We start from the raw sequence: 22,435 nt of genomic DNA on the forward strand, positions 1-22,435 counted from the left end.
CAAAGAGTAGGATGAATTTGGCAGGTGCCCAAGTCCAGTCAGCTGCACAGCTGTTTCGGCATCTCTCACATGGCGAAAAATCTAGCAGGAGAGCAAAGGAGAGCTGGGTCAAGGAAGCACCCATGAAGAGTAGGGACTCCACTGTGAGCTAGTTAGGGTTTTTAGGTAAAATCTAGATGACACTTTCAGGGAATGTCATCAAAGGGGATTCATTCTTCAGAGAGGAGTTAGTCTATGCCTGGCTTTCACAAAAGCAGTGTTTCAGGCAGCTACATGGTACAGTGGATAGAGTGCTGGGTCTGGAGTCGGGAAGACTCATCTTGGTGAATTCAAATCTGGCCTCAGACACTTACCAGCAGTTTGTGTCTGGGCAAGTCACTTAACCCTTTTTGCCTTAGTTCCTCATCTGTAAAATGAGCTGGAGAAGGAAATGGCAAACCACCCCTGCTAAGAAAACCCCAAATTGGGTCACAAAGAGTTGGATATGAATGAAAAATGACTGAACAACAGCTGTGTCTGCTGACCAGCTGTCCTACATACTCACCTGGTGCGACTTTAGCATAGGTCCTTTCACCTCTCAGGAGATCAGTTTTTGACTCTGTAAAAATGAGTGAATTGGACTATATCCCTGTCAGGTTCCTTTCGACTCCAAATTCTATGATCTGTGAATTAAGAAAATTGGATTATAGGCCTGACTCTGCCACTCACTGCCAATGTGGCCTTGGGCATGAAACTCATAGGTCTCCTGCTCTGAGCCCCACTTTTCTATCTATAAAAGAAAGGTGTCATAGTATATGATTTCCAAGGCTCCTTTTCATCTTCAGTATGTATGAATCTAAGACCTTTGAGGTTCCTTCTAGTTCTGAGACTCAGTGTTTTAAGGTTTTTAGTCTCATGAGGTGATTTTTATTTCTGTGTATTCCCCATCTACATTTGCTTCTGGGTTTTCTATCTTGCAGTGACCTGCAGAGACTTGGAGAACTTCAGTCTGACCTGGCAGGAGTAGCAGACTTTTCCGCCACTTATCTTCGGTGTCAGCTGCTTCTCATCAAGGTTGGGCCCTGTCTTGGGGTTGTGGTAGTTATGATGTAATGACATTTTTAAGCCTTGGGGCAAGTCTTAGAAACCACATAGTGTGGTAGGAACAGTGCTGGCCTTGGAATAAGAGAGGTTTGGAACTCAGTTCTGACACACTGACTAGCTTTGTGATCAGGACATAGACTGACCTCCTCTGAGCCTCAGTACTTTTCTTTTGTAAAAGGGGGATAATAATGCCCAATACTGCCTGGGTCATGGAGTTTCAGTGAAAAGTCATTGTGAGCCTTGAAGTCCCATAGAAATGTGAGAATTAGCAGTTATTTGTTGTTAATATTTACAGGGAGAAACTTGTCCTCTTACAGATACCACATGTTTACCAGTATAATTATATTTGCCCTTTAATTAAAGAAATAATATCTCTTCTAGGAAATAAATTCTTTTTCTGATCCTTTGGTGTAGTTGGTAAAGACTTACAGTTTTGTGAATGTAAGACGTCAGCACATCAGGCAGCCAGGGAGATGTGTTTATGTATTTAAGATGTCTTGCCAAGGGATGTGTTTATATCAGGATCCCAAGGAAATCATTCTTTTGTTGGAAATGTAAAAGTTGAATGACAAAGGACTTGCTTAAATTTTCTTGGTATTCTTTGTGGAGGCACAAGTCATTTTATTAAAGTTTTAAAAAACAGCCCTACTTTTCTTTGCTCTTCAAAGCAACCCTTATTGACATTTCATCTTGGCTCGCCAATGAATATTGGCATACAGGATTGTGATCCAAGAAGCTATTTTAGGTCAGCAGAGTTAGACTGGTTAGGCTAGCCAAATGCTTGGTATCTTCAGGAGTTTTCTATACAATAAACCAGCGCGTAGTATTTAGGGGACACCTTAAGAGATATTCCCAGTTGATAAGTCTGTGCAGCAATCATAGTCCACTTTTAGCCTGAATCTTTTTAGCGTCAAAAATGATTAATGATGTTTTCGCTAAGGTCAGAATAAATGAGAGTTGGCAAGAGAGACCAAGAAGATTTTCAGAGGCTATTTTCTCTATTAGCATGCCAGTGTATTATAAAAGAACACTGGGTTTGAGTCCCAACTCTGCCACTTAATTCATTTTCTTATTTTCTTTCAGCCTCAGTTTCCTTATTTGTAAAGTATGGATAATAATGCCTTGCCTTGCCTAACATTGATAATAGGTTTTATTATAGTTCTTCCTGGCTACAAAATGCATGGTGTCAGTAACACTAGCCTGAGAGTCAGGAGACTTTGAACTAGTACTTTTGTTACTATTTTACTGTTTATCCCTGGAAATACCATTTCTTTGTCTGAACTTGTTTCCATCTCTGTAAGAAAGAAAGTAGTTTTTGTTTTTTTGTTTTTTTGTTTTTTTGTTTTGTTTTGTTTTTTTGCTAGGCAGTGGGGTTAATTGACTTGCCCAGGTCACACAGCTAGTAAGTGTGAAGTGTCTGAGGCTGGATGTGAACTTGGGTCCTCCTGACTCCAGGGCTGGTGCTCTGTGCACTGTTCCACCTAGCTACCCCAAAGGTAGTTGGACTACATGATAACACAGGTCCCTTCCAGCTCTGTCATTTGATGCTTTAAGATTCTATATCATGTGTACTAACATTCTGTACGTTAAAATCACTAGCACTGTTAGTCTTTGTCCTAAAGGCCCTTCCAACTCTAGCATTCTCCACTTCAAAATCCCTTAGCTCCGAAATTCTGTGAATGAAATTTAAATGGTAGTGAAAAAGCAATTGCTAGAAACTTATCCAGCCACCTCCTCTGCACATCTTCTAATGAGTCAGCTGTCTTGCCTCCTTATTGCCAGCAATAGGCAGAGGCCTTCAGTGCAGCAAATGTTATTTTAAACTCCTACTGTGCAGTTTTCTGTGTTAAATACTGGCCTTGATAATAAATTTGATTGAATTGAGACTTAAGATCAAAAATAGATCATAAAATTTAAAGCCAGAAAGGACTTTAGAGATCATCTAATCCAATTCTCTCATTTTTGAGTTAAAGAAACTAATGCCCAGAGAGATGAGATAACTTGCAGAAAGTCACTCAGGTAGTAAGTTTTGGAGTTAGGATTCTGGTCTGGGGCCTTAGCCGTTACACCACAGCTAGGACTCTGACAGGCCTAGAGACTGAAGTCTCTTTTCTGAATCACTCCTGGCCTCTTCCTCTTGGTATCCTGCTCATCCTTCAAGGCCCAGTACAGGTGTTGTCTCTCCTATAAATAAGGCCTTTGCAAAGTTTCTTAGCTCTTTCACCTGACCTCAGAGAGCTCTGTATTTTTTTTAAATACACTTACATTCTAGTTTGTATATAGCTATTATCCTTCTATTCAAATCTAAACTCCTTGAAGACAGGGACTGTGTATTTTACAGCATCTAGTACTTAATATAGTGCAATTAATAAGTATAATGATTTATTTAAAAGTATTTATCCCCCATCATTTACTATTCCCTACTACCTAGTCTCCTGGGGACTTTTCATTAGTCCAATAAGATATACTCCCTGACCTAAATGGACTCTTTTAGTATTTCTAAACCCTGTGAAACTGCACAGTTAATCAATAAACATTTATGCCAGGCACTGTGCTGAGCACCATGAAGTCTTTCTAGATGTTATTTCATTGATGGGCTGCTGCCTCATGGTTCCTTTCTTTGCAGGCCTTGCAGGAAAAACTGTGGAACATGGCCGCCCCACTCTATCTAAAGCAGAGTGACATGGCATCAGCTGCCGCTAAGCAGGTGAGTTTGGACCGATAGCTCCTCAGACACAGACTAGCTCGAACCAGAAACTGGCTGACTGGGTCGGATGTGTAGATTGTCCCAACTTTTAATGAAAGAGTTGAGATAATATGTGTAAAGCTCTTTACACACTTAGAGCACTATCATTCCTGATCCATAGCCTATTAGGCATTAAGGTAATGTATGGAATGGAATGCCAGACCTGAGTTTGAATCCTGCCTCAGACACTTACTAGCTCTGTAACTCCTGGGCATGTCACTTAACCTCTGAGACTCAGTTTCCTCATATATAAAATGAAAATAAAAATACATTTTCTTCACAGGATTGTTTGAAGTTTAAATGAGATAACATGTAAAGTGCTTTGTAAACCTTAAAGATATCTATAGCTGTATAGTTAATATATTAATACTATAATTAATAATATATAATATGTATGTATTAGTTATCATTTACATAGCATTTACTATGTGCCAGGAACTATTCTTAGTGTTTTACAAATATTATCTATTTTGATCCTCACAATAACCTGGGGAGGTAGGTGCTATTATTATCCCCATTTTACAATTAAGGAAATCAAGGCACATAGTTTAAGTTACTTGCCCAACTTCACTCAGCCAGTAAATGTCTCAGGCCACATTTAAACTCAGATGTGCATGGTTCCAGGCCCATCACTGTATCTACTGCTGTGTGTGTGTGTGTGTGTGTGTGTGTGTGTGTGTGTGAACACATATATGTCAAAGCTATGATTTTTCCAGTAGCAATGTATGGCTATGAGAGTTGGATTGTAAGGAAAGCTGAACACTGCAGATCAGCACTCGAGTTGTGGTGCTGGAGAAGACATTTGAAAATCCCTTGGACAGCAAGGAGATCAAATCAGTCGATACTTTAAAATTTTAATTTAGACTGTTCATTGGAAGATCAAATACTGAAGCTGAAGCTTAAATGCTTTGGCCACATAATGAGAAGATAGGACCCATTGGAAGAGACCCTGATGTTGGGAAAGATTGAAGGCAAAAGGAAAAAGGTGATGGCAGAGGATGAGATGGATAGTGTCACGGAAGCAAAAAACATGAGCTTGAACAGGCTTTGAGAGATGATGGAGGATAGAAAGGACCGTGGTATGGTCCATGGGGTTACAAAGAGTCAGACACAACTGAACATTTCTATATATGTCTAATACAATCTATAATTAGCTGTTATTGTTTATTTACTATTTCTCTGAATTATTCAAAGGTAAGGCTATTTGAGTATTACCTTGATATTTTGGAATATGCTTAGAAGCAATATTTACATTTTGAACAGCACTGATAACAGTAATGAACTCTCATTTCTTTAGTGCTTTAATATTTGTAAATATTGTGTGGGATTGCTGTTGTCATTACTAGGCAATGCCATTTTGTTTCTAGATCATGGAAGAAACCTACAAGATGGAATTCATGTACAGTGGAGTGGAAAGCAGACAAGTGGTGATCATTCACCACATGAGGTTGCAAGCCAAGGCACTGCAGCTTATAGTAACAGCCCGAACCACTAGAGGGTGAGTGATTCCTTGCAAGTAGGAGGGATTGAATTTTTGCATCAATAAGTGACAGGAAGGGAGAAAATACTCTTGAGATGAAGCTCCCTTAAGTGTAATACATAAGAAGGTGCTGGAGTAAAAGTCAGGAAACCTCAGTTCAGAATTTGACTACTTTCAGTTTGCTGCATCACCTTCAGAAAGTCAATTTTCCCTCTGTGGACCTCAGCTTCCCATTTTTCCCATTAAAATGAGAAGGCTGGATTAGATGGTTCCTAGATGAGTCCATTGGATCAAAGAATTCTAGATTTAGAGGTAGAAGGGACCTTGAAGGTCATCAAATCCAACCCTCCTCATTTGCATAGAAGGAAGCTGAGGTCCAGAGAAGTTAAATGATTTGCCCAGGGTCATACAGCTAGTGTCTGGGATGAGGTTTAAACTCAGGTCTTCTTGACTCCAATCCCAGTGCTCTGATATTCTAGCATCCTGTGGCTATAAAATTTAAGTATGTACGCAAGGGCTTAAAAATAATCAATTTGAATGGAGGCAGACTGCTTTATTCCCACATACTCCAGCAAAAACCTAAAATTTGCCCCAGATTGAATGATGATTAAGAAATCCAGTGAGAAATTACATTCAGTGATTCTTCTGCCTCAGAATTGCACAAAAAGTCATCCAGAAGTCCACACAGTAGGAAATGGGGCCACCAGCAAAGCCAGCACAGAGATAACAAGCTATTGGCCTACCATTGTCACCAGGGACAAGCCAAAGACACATTTATGCCAGAAGGCTTTGTCTCTGGAGGCATCAAAAGTAGAATACACCTCTCTCTCAGCCCCAGTAAAACCCCACGTGGTTAGAATTCTCTAGGTTAGGGATCTTAGTCCTAGAGAGGGGGAGAGACCAAAGCTGCCTAACAGTATTCAAACCAGGACAACCCAGGCCCAAGTGCCTGGAGATCTCTAGAACTCTGTCCTGAAATGCCATAGAGAACCTTGAACATCAAAGATCTAGGGGGACTAATCCTGGGAGGGGGAGATCAGTGCAGAAACCAAGAGAACCCAAGGAGAGGCCAAACAGTGCCAACCATCCCATGCAAAAGGACCAATAGTGAGTGAAACCTGACCTGGGTGTAAAACCCCAATTCAGAAACTAAAGATAAAAGAAAAATAAATTAAACAAAACATCAACTATTAATGAAAAATTATTGTAGATCTAGAGATTTCCCCAAAAGAGGCACAAGTGACTAACAACTGTGAACAAAAGACTCAAGGGGGGAAAATGGGTTTTTCATAAGGATTACATGAATACTTAGGAGAAATGAAGCAAGAGATTTAAAATTAAATAATCCTTTAGAGGAAAGAATTGGAAGAGTAAGTAACTTAGAAGAGAAAAGGTAAAGCTTACCCCCAAAATGATTCCCTGAAAAGCAGAATAGACCGAAAGTCAGGGAGAAAGAATTTAAGAATCATTGGACTCTCTGAAAACCATGATTTAAAAGAAAATAAAAGCCTGTACATTATATTTCAAAAGTCATATGTGAAAGCTGCCCAGATCTATTAGAACCAAAGCACAAAGAGAAGATAGAAAAAATCTGCCACTTACCTCCTGAGAGACACTCTAAAAGGAAAAATCCCAAGAATGTCATAGCCCAAATCCATAGCTGCTTCTTCAAAGAAAAGCTGCTGCAAGCGTGCAGAAAAAAGCTGTTCAGATACCAAAGGACAACAGTCAGGATCACATAAGACCTGCCAGTTTCTACTCTAAATAAGAGATCTTGGAATACAGCAGTGCAGAAGGCAAAAGATACAGGCGTCCAGCCATGAATAGCTTACCCTGCAAAGCTCAGTGTATCATCCTCCAGGGGGAGGGGAAAGGGATGGATGTCCTGTAGGCATCTTAAACTCTACGTGATCAAAACTGAACTCATTATTTTTGCCGCTAGACCTTTGATTTTCCTATTTCTGTCAGGGGCAACACTATCTTCCCAGCCTAGGTGTCATCCTCAACTTTACACTGTCTCTTACCCATCTATCCCATCCATTGCCAAGGCCTGTTGATTTTGCAACATCTCTTGAGTGCACCCACCAAAGTGTTTTCCTGAAGCATAAGTTTGACCATGTCACACCGCTGTCGCTGTGGTTCTCTATTTTCCTCCAGGGTCAAATGCAAAATCCTCTGTTTAATGATCAAAGCCCTTCATAACCTGACCCCCTTCCTATCTTTTCAGTCTTTTTACATCTTACTCCCTGCCGGGTACTTTTTAAATCCGATGGCACTGGGCTCCTTGTTGTTCCATGAACAGGACACTCCATCTCTTAACTCTGGGCATTTTCTCTGGATGTTACCCATGTCTAGAATGCTCTTCCTCCTCTGCTTCATCTGCTGACTTCCTTGGCTTTCTTTAAGTCCTAACTAAAATCCCACCTTCCACTGGAAACCTTCCCTAACCCCCTTGTTAAATATTTCCTATTTATTCTTCATATAACTTGTTTGTACATATTTGTTTGCTTTTGTTGCCCCCATTAGATTGTGAGCCCCTTAAAGTCAAGCATTGTCTTTCACCTCTTTTTTGTATCCCCAATGCTTAGCACGTTGCCTAGCACATAATAGACACTTAATAAATGTTTATTGACTGACAAGTAGTTGAGGGGATCAGAAAAGGCTTCATGTGATCCAAACTTTGTGTTGAAAGAAGAAAGGGGTTTTATGAAGCAGAGGTGAGGAGGACGCCCATTCCAGGCATGGGGGATGGCCAGTGGGAAGGCACAAAATGGAGTGGAAGTCTCCTGCGCAAGAAGCAGAAGGAGTTGGAGGAGGTCTTTCAGGCTGGCTCAGAGAATACATGATGGGATACCATGTACTACAAGGCTACAAACACAGACTGGGGCAAGGATGAGAATGGCTTTAAAAACTGAACAGAAGAGTTTATATTGCGTCCTAAAAAGCAATAGAAAGCCACTGAAATTGGTTGAGTAAGAGTGACGGGGTCAAATAAGTGCTAAAGGAAAATTACTCTGGCAATAATAGTGTTGAGAGACCACTTAGGAGATCTTTGTGATCATCTTGGTGAGAGGTGACAAGGACCTGAGCTGAGGTGGTGCCTATGGGAATGAACAGAATGTTGTAGAGACAGAAATGGCGAGATTTGGCAACTGATTGGCTATATGAGGTGAGAATTAGTGAATATTTGAGTATAATGCCATATTTAGAAAGAGACCAGAATGGTGATGCCTTTTGCAACAATAAGGAAGTTTGGAATTGGGGGTTCGGGATGAGGGATGTGGGAGAAGGAAATAATAAGGCCTATTTTGGAAATACTGAGTTTGAAATATTTTCGGGACAGCCAGTTGTAACTCAGCTAGGTAATTGGTGATGCAAGAAAAAGGCTAAGGGGAGAGACTGGGGGTCTATGTGTAGATGTGTGTCATCCACATAGAGAAAATAACAAAACCTATGTGAGTTGATAAAGTCGCCGAGCAAAATAGCATAGAATAGAAGAGTGGGGGATCTAGCATGGAACCTTGAGGAACATAGAGAGGTGGAGTGATGGAGAAAGGCATGATCTGAATGATGATAAATCAGTAAAAAAAAAAAAAAAGAAAGAAAGAAAAAAGTCTGAGTGATCAGATGGGAAGGGTGGACAGCCAGGGGAGAATAATGTCACTACAGCCCAGAGAAGAGAGAGTCTCCAGGACAGAAAGAGTGGTCACCAGTGTCCGGGGCAGCAGGTGGGTCTAGAAGGATGAGGACTGCAGAAAAACCATCAGATTTGGCAGTATTGCTGACTTTGGGAAGAGCTGTTTGAATCAAGTGAAGAATTGGTAAGGTAGACTGCAAGGAGGTGAGAAGGAGTGAAAGCAGTAAGTGTAGACAGCTTTAGATAGCTGATGGTAGGCTGAGGGGACAGTAGGGCTTAGTGAAGGATTTTTAAAGATAAGGGTGTTTGAAGGCAAAAGTGAAGGAAGCAGTAGATAAAGCAGGATCAGCACTGTTCTTTGGTTTTCTAGTCTTTCTGCTGTATCATCTTGACTCTGACAAGATTTACACGTGTCCCATTGGATAAAAGATAAATTTGGGACCGACAGAAAAGGGTCTTGCATAAGCAGCAGCCAGTAGAGACAAGTACATCACTGCTGTAGTACAAGGAAGACCAACAAGTAGAAGAAATAGACATCTGGAAAGACTTAAGAAATAATGCGAAATCCAGACTGAAGCAGAATTAGGAGAATAGTGTATACACATCTTGTGATCATATGAGGAAAAGTAAATGAGAATGAATGTACAACAAATTTTGGTGGGGACTTAAAAGATATTTACTGAAACAGGTAATACTTTATGCATTAAACTTAAATTTAACTATAAGTAGTTTTTAACAAGTTAGTTTTTTATCGCTGATCATTGCTGAGTTTTAAAATATCAATTAAAAAATAAGATGAATAGATCAGAATGAAAATATAGTTTTTGATTGGAAACCGACTGGTTAGGCACGTACCTTATATGTTACTAAACAAAGAAACCTAGATATGTGCCCTTTGGCCTTGCTTCATTCAAAGATTCTCCTGAATCTCTTAGGTGTTGTCTCTTTATTAGAGATTATTTTTATAGTGTAAATATGTTCATTACTGTATAATTTGGACCTTGAGCCTTCTAACTTTCATATGCAGATTTCATACACAGAAGACAGGTTTTGCTTTTTTAGATTTGAAAACAAGTGCTTGCCACTGAAGTCTATGGCACTGTCAAATGATTTAACATCAGAAATTGATACCGTTTTATCAATGGAGATGCTGTTACAAGGATGCATTGCTGTCTGCTTTCTCTCTGCACCCTAAGGACCATGGGAGCTTTTCATCTGGCTTAGAACTGAAAGCCTTCCATGTGTGTTGTCTCTTCCAATAGAATGTGAGCCTTTTGATTTGTGTCCACACCACTTAGTGCGGAGCTTTGCATGTAGTAAGTGTTTAATAAATGCTTTATTGCTTCATTTGTATTGCTATCTTGTTCTTCTCCCTTATAGGATGGAGCCCCTTTTTGGAATGTGTGAAAAATTTTTACAAGAAGTGGACTTATTTCAGAGGTAAGCCCTTCATGGTTTTCTTTCAGTTTCCTCAATGTACTTTGCAGTCACCTCTTATTTTACAGATGGCAAACTAAAGTTAATTGAAGTGACTTGCTCCAAGTCGCATAGCTAGAAGGGGTAGAGGTAAGACTTGAACCAAAATGTCCTATCACCAAATCTGGTTCTGTGCATAGCCAGGATGAAAATGGCAGGATCTTAAGACTGGAAGACACCTCAAAGGACATCAAAGTGCAGCCTGTAACTAAGCAGAATACCCTTTACAGCATTCCTAACTGTGATTTTCTGGCCTATACTTGAAGACCTCCATTGAAAGGGAGCCCACTACCTTAAGAAAGAGAACATTCCATTGAATATTAGATTTTAAAATTATTATCAGAAATAACAGGTTATTAGTTTTTTCTTTATGTTGCGCTAAAATTTTTCTTTTTTTTATTAATTTATTTTTAGTTTTCAATAATCACTTCCATACACTTTTGAGTTTTAAATTTTTCTCCTCCTTTCTCCTCACCTCCCTCCCCAAGACAGCACACAGTCTGATATAGGCTCTACGTATTCATTCCTATTAAACATATTTTCACATTAGTGATGTTGTAAGGAAGAATTAGAACCAATGGGAGGAACCACAAGAAAGAGGAAACAAAACAAAACAGAAGGAAAAAAAGAGCAAATGGTATGCTTCAATCTGTATTCAGACTCCATAGTTTTCTCTGGATTTTAAAATTTTTTCTACTGTAACTTTAAATCATCGGTCCTAGTTCTGCATTCTGGGGTCAAGCATTCTGTTCCCTCTTCCACATAGGGTCAGAAGGTCATGGGTTGTGAGCTGGAAGGGACCTTAGAGGCCACTGAGTCCAACTCCCTCATTTCACATGATCAGGAAACTGAGGCACAGAGAGATGAAGTAACTGAGGCAGGACTTGAATCCAGTCTTCTGACTCCATGTCCAGGGCTCTAACCACTACTCCATGTTGCCGCCATCCATGGTGGCCTGTAACATAATCAAAGATGTCAGTCATGTCTCTCATAAGTCGTCTTTTCTTTAGACTAATGATGACCACTCACATTTCTATGTCACTTTAAATTTTCCAAGTTCTTAACCTTATACTATCCTGGTGGGCAATCCCCATTTTACTGATAAGGAGAGTGATGCTTGGCATTCCTAAAGACAGGATTTGTACATAGTTTTCTCTTCACCTCCATTCCAGTCCTGTTTCCTTTCTACCACATCATTTCCTAATCTATTCAGCCTGGCCTATTTATGACCCTAAGTCCTTAATACTAAAACTCATACACCATGACTTTTAGTTAAAGAGCTTTTCAGACGCTCATTTGGGTGGTGGGGGTGTGTGTGTGTGTGTGTGTGTCTGTGTGTCTGTGTGTCTGTGTGTCTGTGTGTCTGTGTGTGTCTGTGTGTGTGTCTGTGTGTGTGTGTGTGTGTGTGTGTGTGTGGTGTTTTGTTTTGTTTTGTTTTTTGCTTTTTGGTGGGGCAATCGGGGTTAAGTGACTTGCCCAGGGTCACATAGCTAGTAAGTGTCAAGTGTCTGAGGCCAGATTTGACCTCAGGTCCTCCTGACTCCAAGATTAGAGCTCTATCCACTGCACCACCTAGCTGCCCCCTTATTTGGCTTTACTTTCCATGTAATTCTAATCATCTTAGTCCTCATACTACCCTCGGAGTTAAAGGACCAGAATTCAGGTCTCAGGGGCAGCTGGGTGGCTCAGTGGATAGTGCACCAGCCATGGAGTCAGAAGGAGCTGAGTTCAAATCCAGCCTCAGACACTTACTGGCTAGCTGTGTGACCCAGGGCAAGTTACTTAACCCCTAATGCCTCCAAAATTTAAAAAAAAAAAATTAAGATCTCAGTTATGGACTTTATTGCTTTATTATGACCTTTACCAAATTACTTCACCTCACTGAGCCTCAGTTTCCTTATCTGTAAATTGAGGATACAAATATTTTTATACTACCCACGTCAGTATTGTGAGGTAGGGCTATTTTAAGTACTAGATGGGAAGAGGGATGTAAAAGTGATTCTCAGTTTGAAGTTTCCATATAAATGTAATGTATTATAGTTATCAGGAATGTTGGAGGCTGTTTATAGGATTGGGTTGGATGTCACTGAGCCAGAAGTGGTTTTCTCCTAACTTCTCAGAAAGCAGAGCTAGAAATAATAGGTAGAAGTTACAGGAAGTCTGATCTTGGCTGAATATATATAAGGATTTCTTAGCAATCAGAGCTATCCAATAATGGAATGGACTTGGTTCTTAAGGTAGTAAGACTCCCATCCCTGGAAGTATTCAAGTGGAATCTGGATAACAACTTGTTGAGGATTTTGATATTCTTTTATACTAAGAGTCTACCAAACTCTTGGTTCACTGACTAAAATCTGTGAATGCTAAAGTGTCTTCTGTCTGATTTATTCCTGTGCTTTCAGCATGGCCATTTTTCCAATCATAAACATCCTTCTGGCTTTAAAGAATGACAGACTCATTTTTTCTCCCAAGCTTGGTGCCATTGTCCATTGTTGCAGTTGTATCCCTAAGCCAAGATAATGAAAGTTGGAATCAATGGATTTGGCTGTATTGGGCACCTGATGAGCAGAGTGGAGGTCGTGGCCATCAGTGAACCCTTCATTGACCTTGACTACATGTTCTATATGTTCCAGTATGATTCTATCCCATGGCAGGTTCAGTGGCATTGTCAAGGCTGGGGATGAGAGCTGTTGGTCAGTGAAGGAGCCATTACTACCTTCCAGATGGATGATTCCACCAGTATTAAGTGGGGAAATATTGCAGCTGAGTCCATTGGTGTCTTTTCCACTTGGGAAAAGACTATGGTTGACTTGAGATGGAACTAAGTCTGTCATCCTCTGTGTCCCTTTTGCTGATGATCCTGTATTCATGATAGGCATGAAACATAAAAAATGCTATCACTGATGACTTCTGCACTACCAACTGCTTGGCTTTCCTGACCAAGGTCATCCATTACGATTCAGGCATTGTGGAAGGGCTCATGACCGCAGTCCGTGCCATGACTTATACCTAGAAAATAAAAAGAACAATAGCTAACATGTATATAATGCTTTAAGTTTTACAAAGCGTTTTACATGTGTTATTCCATTTGGTCGTAATAGTAACCCTAGGAGGTAGGTATTATTCTTTCCATTTCCACACTGAGGCAGACATAGGTTAAGTGACTTGCCCAAGGTCAAGCAGCTAGTAAATGTCTGAGGTAGGTTTTGAAGTTAGGTCTTCCTGACTACAGGCCCAGCACTCTATCCTCTGTGCTAGCTAGTTGTCCCAAGATAGTAGATGGCTCTTCTGGCAAGTTGTGGCATGATGGGCATGACGCTTCTCAAAACATTCTCCCATTAGAACACTAATGCATTGTTGGTGGAGCTGTGAACTGATCCAGCCATTCTAGAGAGCAATTTGGAACTATGCCCATAGGACTATAAAAATGTGCATACCCTTTGATCCAGCAATACCACTACTAGGTCTGTATTCCAAAGAGATCATACAGATGGGAAAAGGACCCACATGTACAGAAATATTCATAGTAGCACTTTTTGTGGTGGCCAAGAATTGGAAATTGAGAAGATGCCCATCAATTGGGGAATGGCTGAACAACTTGTGGTGTATGAATGTAATGGAATACTATTGTGCTATGAGAAATGATGAGTAGGGATCTAAGACATCTCAAAAGTCTCATGATGGAAAATGCTGTCCACATCCAGAGAAAGAACTATGGAGTCTGAATACAGATTGAAGCATACTATTTGCTCTTTTTTTCTTCTGTTTTGTTTTGTTTCTTCTTTCTTATGGTTTCTCCTATTGCTTCTAATTCTTCTTTAAAACATGACTAATGTGAAAATATGTTTAATAGGAATGTATATGTAGAGCCTATATCAGATTGCACACCATCTTGCGGAGGGAGGAGGGGAAAATTTAAACTCAACAGCTTATGGAAGTGAATGTTCAAAACTAAAAGTAAGTTAATTAATTAAAAAAAATTTTTTTTAAATGATGAGTAGGCGAATTTCAGAAAAATCTGGAAAGACTTATGTGAACTGATGCTGAGTGAATGAGCAGAACCAGAACATTGTACACAGAAACAGCAACATTGTACAGTGATCAACTATGATAGACTTAGCTCTTTTCAGCAATACAGCGATCCAAGACAATTCCAAAAGACTTATGATGGAAATACTATTCACATCCAGAGAAAGAACTTTGGAGTCTGAATGTACATCAAGGCATCCTATTTTCATGTGTTTTTTTTTTTTAATTTTGTCTTTCTCATGGTTTTCCGCTTTTGTTCTGATTCTTTTTTCACAACATGACTAACGTGGAAATATGTATAACCTATATCAGATTGCTTGCTGTCTAGGGGAGGGCGGAGGTAAGGGAGGGAGGGAGAAAAATTTGGAACTCAAAATCTTGCAAAAATGAATGTTGAGAGACAGCTAAGTAGCACAGTGGTTACAGCACTCACCATGGAGTCAGGAGGACCTGAGTTACAATCTAACCTTAGATACTTACAAGCTCTGTGACCCTGAACAAGTCATTTAACTCCGATTACCTCAAAAAAAAAAAAAGAATGTTGAAAACTATCTTTACATGTAATTGGAAAAAATAAAATACTATCAAGTGGAGGGGATTTTCTCTGCTTCCTCTGACACTGCCTATTAGCCTACACAGAAGACCAGGTTGAGTCCTGTAACTCTAACTCTTCCACCTAGAATGCTAGTGCGATGTTGCTGTTAATTGTTCTGTTAGGCTTATTTCTTGGCATGACAGTACGTATGGTTCTAGCGTGTGTATAGTAGACATCAGGGACTACACCAAAAAGTAAAGTAGAAGACATCGGTCTTCTTCCCCAGCCAGGAGAGGAGCTCCACCCCCGAGGAGCCCACATCCCACAACTGGGGATCTCTTACCTCTCCCTGCACACAGTCTCTACCTCAAGGCACCCCTGAATGTAAGGCAGAGGCTCATCTGTAGAAGGTTGCAGAGGAGGATCGTAGTGGTATCGTCACAAAACAGCATGGGCACACTGGAGAAGTAACCTTGTAGGCAGCTTGGTCTGAGATCACCTAAGCCAGCTAACAGAGGGAAACTGGGACGGGCCTGCCCATGTTGTTACCACTGACCTATTTTTATTAGCTATGCTAAGACCTCCACGTTTGGATCCTACCCCTGAGGTATCCAGTATATTGCATGAAGAAGATGGCTCTTAAGATGAGGTCAAGGAAGAGCAGCTGACCCTGACCAGAAGGGCCCAGAAGAAAACCCAGGCTGGAGATGACCCAGTTTATAGCAGTACTTGGATGGTTGTCAGCATAGCTCAAAGGGCTCCAGGGAATTCAGAAGAGGACAGAAGATCACTGAGGGGTACTTTAGCAAGGGAGAGGCCAACATCAACTCCTGAGTTGATCTCTCTACTTGATCTCTCATTTTTATAAAATCATTGAGAATGATCTGCACATCCTTGATGAAAAGCTTGGAAGGGAACAGCCAGGCTTTTGCAGATAAGCCTCTGACACATGGCAGTTATAGAAAGGACCATGTTCAGGGACGTGCTGAGAATTGCCATAAATTTGGGTATGACCCAAGCATTCATCAGTGCCCTGTTATACCATTAACAACCTATGTGTTATTTTACCTCCTGGGATTCCTTGATTGCTAAATGAAGTCCTGGATGATGTCTGAAATCCCTTCTGTCTTCTGATGTTATGATACTGTGTTCTGTGTAGCATCCAAAGAAATAGATTTCCTATTGAAACCAAATTTCTCGGACTGCCTCATCCACGGATAACATTCTGCTAATTATATTGAACATTACAGGTTTCCTCAGGGAAATCGACAGCAACTGAAGATCTAAACACATTGGAAGAACAAAGTGAATGAAAAATGCATGTTGCCTAGACATGATGTACAGCTAGGTGGGCAGCCTGTTTGATTAGTCTTTTAATATTTGTGGGCATCAGTGCAGCACCTGGGCAGATAGATGAGTAGAGAGATAAAGGAATGAATGAGATTTGAATGAGTAGCACAGATCTATAGCTGGACAATAAAGTGGGCCTAAAATTGAATTGGAAAAAAATCAGGTTATTTTATTTGGGAAATTGTGCAGTATTTTCAGTGGTGCCAAACTGCTCATTTCCCCCAAAGCTTCTCTAACAGTATTAGCTCCTTTTGATGCTGTAGGGCAGCAAGTCAGAAACACTGTAATGTCTCAAAACTGAAATTACTATTTGCTCCAAGAGTAGTGTAAAGGCTTATGGTGGACATAAGGTTGCCACATAGTACCATCAATTAAATGCTTAGGAGAAGTGCTTTGAACCATCAGCAAGGACATTTCTGATCAGGAAAAGCTGGTGAAGTGACAAGAAGACAAGACAGTGGCTGGTTGCACCCGACAACTCCATTGGTATTCTGGAGATGCTCAAAGACCTAGAAGCAGCCTCCAGCATGTTGCATGCTTCCTCTATTAAGGGTTTATAGGAAGAAGTGGCTAGGAATCCCACAAGATGGGCAGGCAGGTGTGGGAAGGCTAGCATCTGCGTTGGGACAAGGAGCATGGCTCCACTGAAAAGGAAAACCATTTGTTGAATAGATTGGGCGCGTGTAGCATCTCTGAGGAGGCCCTCAGGAAGGGTGTCCTGGGTTAAGTGCCTGCTGTCTACCAGGGCCTGCCTGCGCAGCTCCAGGCAAGCCCTTCTTTGACCTTCTGTCACGTACATATCATCGTTCTGGGGCTCCTTATGCGTGTTCCTTCATAGTACCGTGGTTTCCATTACTGCTGTTGATTCTTGTCGTCATCCCCATGCCTAGTAGTATCTTACATTTATGTGATACCTTGAGAGGTATCATTTAGGTAGCATTTAAGAGCTGGCCCTGGGATTGGGAAGACCTGAATTCAAGTCCCTCTATTGGCCTTGTGACCCTGGGAGCGTCACTTCTTAGTGCTGTGAGCAGCTCTCCAAGACTAGATGCTGATCTTCATAGGTAGAGGAAATTTCTTCACTGGGAGTTCCCTGTGCCAATCACATCACAGGTCTAGTCCTAAATATCAGATGTAACACTAACGTAGTGCTCTTAATGTCCTACAATAATCTAGTGAAGTTGGCAACATAAATATTATTACACCTGAGACAACTGAGGCTCGAAAGAAATTGTGACCTATCCTTAGGTAGGATATGTTGGGCAGGCTGGTCAGGGGCAGAGCCGAGATTCAAAATCTAGTCTTCCAAATTTAATGCCCTGTGTACTATACCACAGCGTTAACCGCCTCCTTTTTGACACAGTTCCCAGAACTAGTTCTTCTTCCCCATTTTGCTGAATGTTTGCAACTTCTTATGAAGCTATGCCATGCCATCGTGCTTCACCAGACATTATGTATTTTAGTCCAGAATTCCTGAAATTTATTGATTTGGATCAGTTAAGGAATTAATGCCTATTTTTGTACATAGAAATCTGTAAGTTTGAAATTCTATACTTTCATGACAATTTTAAGTAGTTTTTGGAGTGATTCCCAGAATAAACACTGGATTTAGGTGATCTAAAACATGAAATAGTATGATATAGCACAGAGAATTAATCAGAAGATGCAGTTTATTCCCAGCTGGTCACTCTAGTTACTTTTCTGAGGCATGGTTTCATCCCCTATTAAAAGTACAATAGGGGCAGCTTGGTGGCGCAGTTGATAGAGCACGGCCCTGAAGTCAGGAGGACCTGAGTTCAAATCCAGCCTCAGACCAAACGCTTAACACGTACTAGCTGAGTGACCCTGGGCAAGTCACTTAACCCTAATTGCCCAAAAATAAAAAAAAAAAAATGAAAAAAGTGCAATAACATTTGTACCACCCTTCATTTATTTATTTATTTATTTGTTTGCTTTTAGTTTTCAGCATTCACTTCCATAAGATTTTGAATTCCAAATTTTCTTCCCTCCCCCACCCCAAGATGGTGTGCAATTTGATATAGGCTCTACATATGCATTCATATTGAACCTATTTTCACATAAGTTGTGTTGTAAAGAAGAATCAGAACCAATGGGAGAAACCACGAGAAAGAAGAAAACAAACAAAAAAAGAAAAAGAGCAAATAATATACTTTGATCTGCATTCAGACTCCATGGTTCTTTTTCTGGATTGCACCACCTTTCTTACAAGATTTTTAGCAGCTAGGTGGCACAATGGATAGAGCACTGGCCCTGGATTCAGGAGGACCTGAGTTCAAATCCAGCCTCAGACACATAACTAGCTTTGTGACCCTGGGCAAGTCACCGAACCCCATTGCCTAACCAAAAAAAAAAAAAAAAAAAGGTTTTTGTAAGGATCAGACAAGGTAGTTGGGGGCTTTGTTAGCTCTGAGTTTGATAGAAGTAGTTATTATCCCAGCATTAAAAAGGTGTGAGTGATTTCTAGGAATATTGTGAACAACAGCTGCATGGTCAGTGATTTCCATGTGTGTCTTCCCAATCAGATGTTTCATCACCGAGTTGCCTCACTTGCAGGACAGCTTTGTGGACAAACTTCTAGATCTCATGCCTCGACTGATGACTTCCAAACCTTCAGAAGTAGTAAAGATTCTGCAGGCCACTCTTCGACAGAGTACTTTCCTTCACCTTCCTCTGCCAGATCAGGTCTGTTTCCGTGTGCATGGTCAACAATTCAGTGGATATTTGCTGAGTGTTGTGTGTAAAGCTTGTGCTTGGTGGGGAGGAAGGCAAAGACTGCCAGCCAGACATAGTCTCTGCCCTTGAGGAGCTATCGGCTGATACACACGAAAGGAGATATCAGCACACACTGTAATATGGAAGTGCCTTTGAAAGAGGTACTGATGCGGGTTAGGGGTTCAGGGGTACTATGACCCCAAAATCACAATACGTGGGTCCTGCCCAAAAGAATTCGACCCAAGCCTTCTTTCAGCCAAAGACAAGGTTTATTAGAACATCCATCATAAGGGCAGACTCTTAAGGAGTCTGAACATTAGTAAGGTATTGGCTAGATTATAAGAATCTGAGCATCTTAATGGAGACAAGATGGACCTTATATACAGAAAGACTGTGGAAGGGACCTAGGAGTGGCCAGTAAGCTGGGGTGAAAGGAACTCCTGGGACCTGGACCTTGTGGCCAAGGGAGAATGGAGCCTAGCTAGGATTAAAGGTGGGAAATGGCCAGGGGCCATACATTGGGAGGTAAAACGAAGGCCAGGCTAGGTTAAAGGCCACAGAATTGGGAGATTGGGTGTAGTCACAATGAAAGGCCAGTTGATGGGATTATAGCCTCAGGCAAATGCCAGAGATCTGGACAAGTGGGAAAGTCCAGAGTTTTTCCTTTTTGGGGTCTGGATCCCAACCCTATCAGTACCGACAAAAAGTTGAGATTTCAGAGATGAGTTCGCTGTGGGCTGGAGGAATTAGAAAAGGCTTCATTGAGGGTGTGGCATTGGATCTGGGCTTGAAGGAAAAGAGCACTAGGGATAAGTGGAGCTGGGGGTGGTGAAGGGAACTTTAGGAGCAGAGTAGGGGGAGCGAGAGCGCGGTGTACAGGGTGCCTTGTAGAAGGAGGCATATCTTTGAGTCCTGTAGGTCATGGGGAGATATGAAAAGTTTGGAGCAGGAGAGTCATGTGGTCAGAACAGGACTTTTAGGAAGCTATATCTGGTACTGTCAGCCATACGGTTTGGGGAACAAGAGACTAAAATCAGGGGGGTGGGTAAGTGTACACAGATGAAATATTTGGTAGTAATAGGAACAAGTGAACCAGAGAAATCCAGACATTTCAGTACTGCCCTCGTTCGCCTATAACTTCAACAACATGAAAGAGTGAGAAAAATGTTGAACTTAATAATAATATATAAATAACTCAATAAGCAGGTCATTTTCCTGCCTCTGGACCACAATTCCCTTATTTGTAAAGTGGAAAGAAAGTATAACTCATATACTAGCTGGCTGCCAGAGCTTGTTAAGACTTAAAGCTGTTTAAAAACATGGAGTATTATTATTATATTATTATATATATTAATATGTATATTATATATATTATATATATTTGGCCCATGAATAATTGTAGTGGTTGGAATGGGGAATCTCATTAAACTAAGCATACAGGCCCTGGGATATAAGCTCATTGTGAAGATTTTCCTTGTTTGTACTTGTATCTCTTGTACCATCCTTTACTTCCCAAGGCCATTTTGTCCCTTCCATCACTGTGTGCTTCTCTGCCCTGCAGATCCACAGAGCGTCGGCCACAATTATTGAGCCGGCTGGTGAGTCAGACAACCCTCTGAGGTTTACCTCTGGGCTGGTGGTGGCACTGGACGTTGACGCAACACTGGAGCATGTACAGGATCCTCAGACCATTGTCAAAGTGCAGGTCTGTCCACGTGAAGTATTTACGAGACTAAGGTCTAAAATGATTTGAGTGTGTTTGGGGTAACTCAGATTTAGTCAGAATGCTACTTGGGACTCCTGTGATTTAGTCATGTAATGAGTCTGTTCATAGACAAAAGTACAAGTATGGTTGAGAATCCATTATTGCCTATCTGAAAACTGTAGTTTATAGAACAAATTTTGTATATTCATAATTCTTTAGAAATAGTTTAATTAGGCATATTCCATTTTAGGAAGTGAATTCTGGGGTGAGTTTTAATCTCTGCAGTTAATATTTTAAAGAGATTTTCACTGATCAGATTTTTTAAAAATATAACATTATTCAATTCAGGAAGCCTTTATTGAGCATCTACTGTATGCCAAGCATTGTAGATGCCAAGACACAAATGGAACAGTCCGTTTCCTTGGAGAGCTTATATCCTTTAGTAGGAAACAGTATGTACACAGAGAAGTAAATACAAAATATCTACGGGGTAAATGCACAGTAATTTCAGGGAGAGGGAAAACACTCACAGCTTTCCAACAATCACATAAAATTTCCTCCATATGAGTGTTATAGTTAACTACACATGAATCCCTTTTGGGGCTGAACTGTGCCATGGAGGACACATGGTAAGAGGAAAGTCTGGGCAGATGGACACAGACCCTGCCTTGGTAATTTTCATACAGAAGTTTTGGAGATGATTCTAGGTGATTGTTTACGTATTTGATAAAGTGATAGGAAAGATGTTAGAAAACACTGGTATTAGGTGGCAAACAAACTTGGAAGTGTGAGTGTGGCCAACAGGCATTCTGGGGTGGGGTAAGAACCTTTGTAGCACAATTTTTACATTTACCCTGCCTTTGGAGGATCGCTAAGATCCTAATTGCAGGTCATGAGTACAGAGGCATGCATGTGAGGAAGCTAAAGAGTTACTATTTTGGAGCCCTCTGGAAATTCACAAATGAACATATTAAGGGAAGGAAAAAAACCTTCACTGTGGATGCTTCCAAGTCACATAAATTTAAAAAATGTTTGTTCCTCTGCTGACAAATACCACATTTGCTGTTGCTTCTTTCTTTTTAAAGAATGTTTTTATTTATTTTTTCTCAGTTACATGTAAAATTTTTTAACATTCTTGTTTTATAATTTTTGAGTTCTAACTTCCCTTCTTCCTTCCCTTCTCCACTGTTCTTGAGAAGGCAAGCACTTTGATATAGATTATACGTGTGCAGTCATGCAAAACATATTTCCATATTAGCCACGTTGCTAAAGAGAACGCACACACACACGAACACACACACACATGAAAAATAAAGTCAAAAAAGTATGCTTTGATCTGCATTCAGACTCTTATCAATTCTTTCCCTAGAGGTGAATTGCATTTTTTCATCATGAGTCCTTCAAAATCATTTTGAATCATTGTATTGCTGAGAATAGCTAAGTCATTCACAGTTGATCATAGTACAGTATTGCTGTTACTGTATACAATGTTCTTCTGGTTCTGCTTACTTCACTTTGCAGCAATTCATTTAAGTCTTCCAGGTTTTTCTGAGAACATCCTGCTCTTTATTTCTTACAGTGCAGTAGTATTCCATCACAATCATATACCACGACATGCTTAGCCATTCCCCAATTGCTGCTTTCTCAGTAAAAGAAATCGT

At 40.6% G+C, this 22,435-nt stretch overlaps 1 protein-coding gene across 2 annotated transcripts in view; it reads left to right on the forward strand.

Moving 5' to 3' along the window:
- The window catches only part of INTS4 (integrator complex subunit 4), an 85,305-nt gene that overhangs the window by 55,547 nt on the left and 7,323 nt on the right, over positions 1-22,435 (forward strand). For both annotated transcript variants that reach the window (XM_027848170.1, XM_027848171.1), the window contains exons 16-21: positions 960-1,053; positions 3,710-3,790; positions 5,197-5,327; positions 10,327-10,386; positions 18,880-19,039; positions 20,631-20,774. In XM_027848170.1, coding sequence (XP_027703971.1) covers positions 960-1,053; positions 3,710-3,790; positions 5,197-5,327; positions 10,327-10,386; positions 18,880-19,039; positions 20,631-20,774 — 670 coding nt within the window. The remainder of the gene's footprint in view (positions 1-959; positions 1,054-3,709; positions 3,791-5,196; positions 5,328-10,326; positions 10,387-18,879; positions 19,040-20,630; positions 20,775-22,435) is intronic.

Source organism: Vombatus ursinus, unplaced genomic scaffold (genome assembly GCF_900497805.2).
Source record: "Vombatus ursinus unplaced genomic scaffold, bare-nosed wombat genome assembly UNPS02005659.1, whole genome shotgun sequence".
NCBI classification, from domain to species: Eukaryota; Metazoa; Chordata; class Mammalia; order Diprotodontia; family Vombatidae; genus Vombatus; species Vombatus ursinus.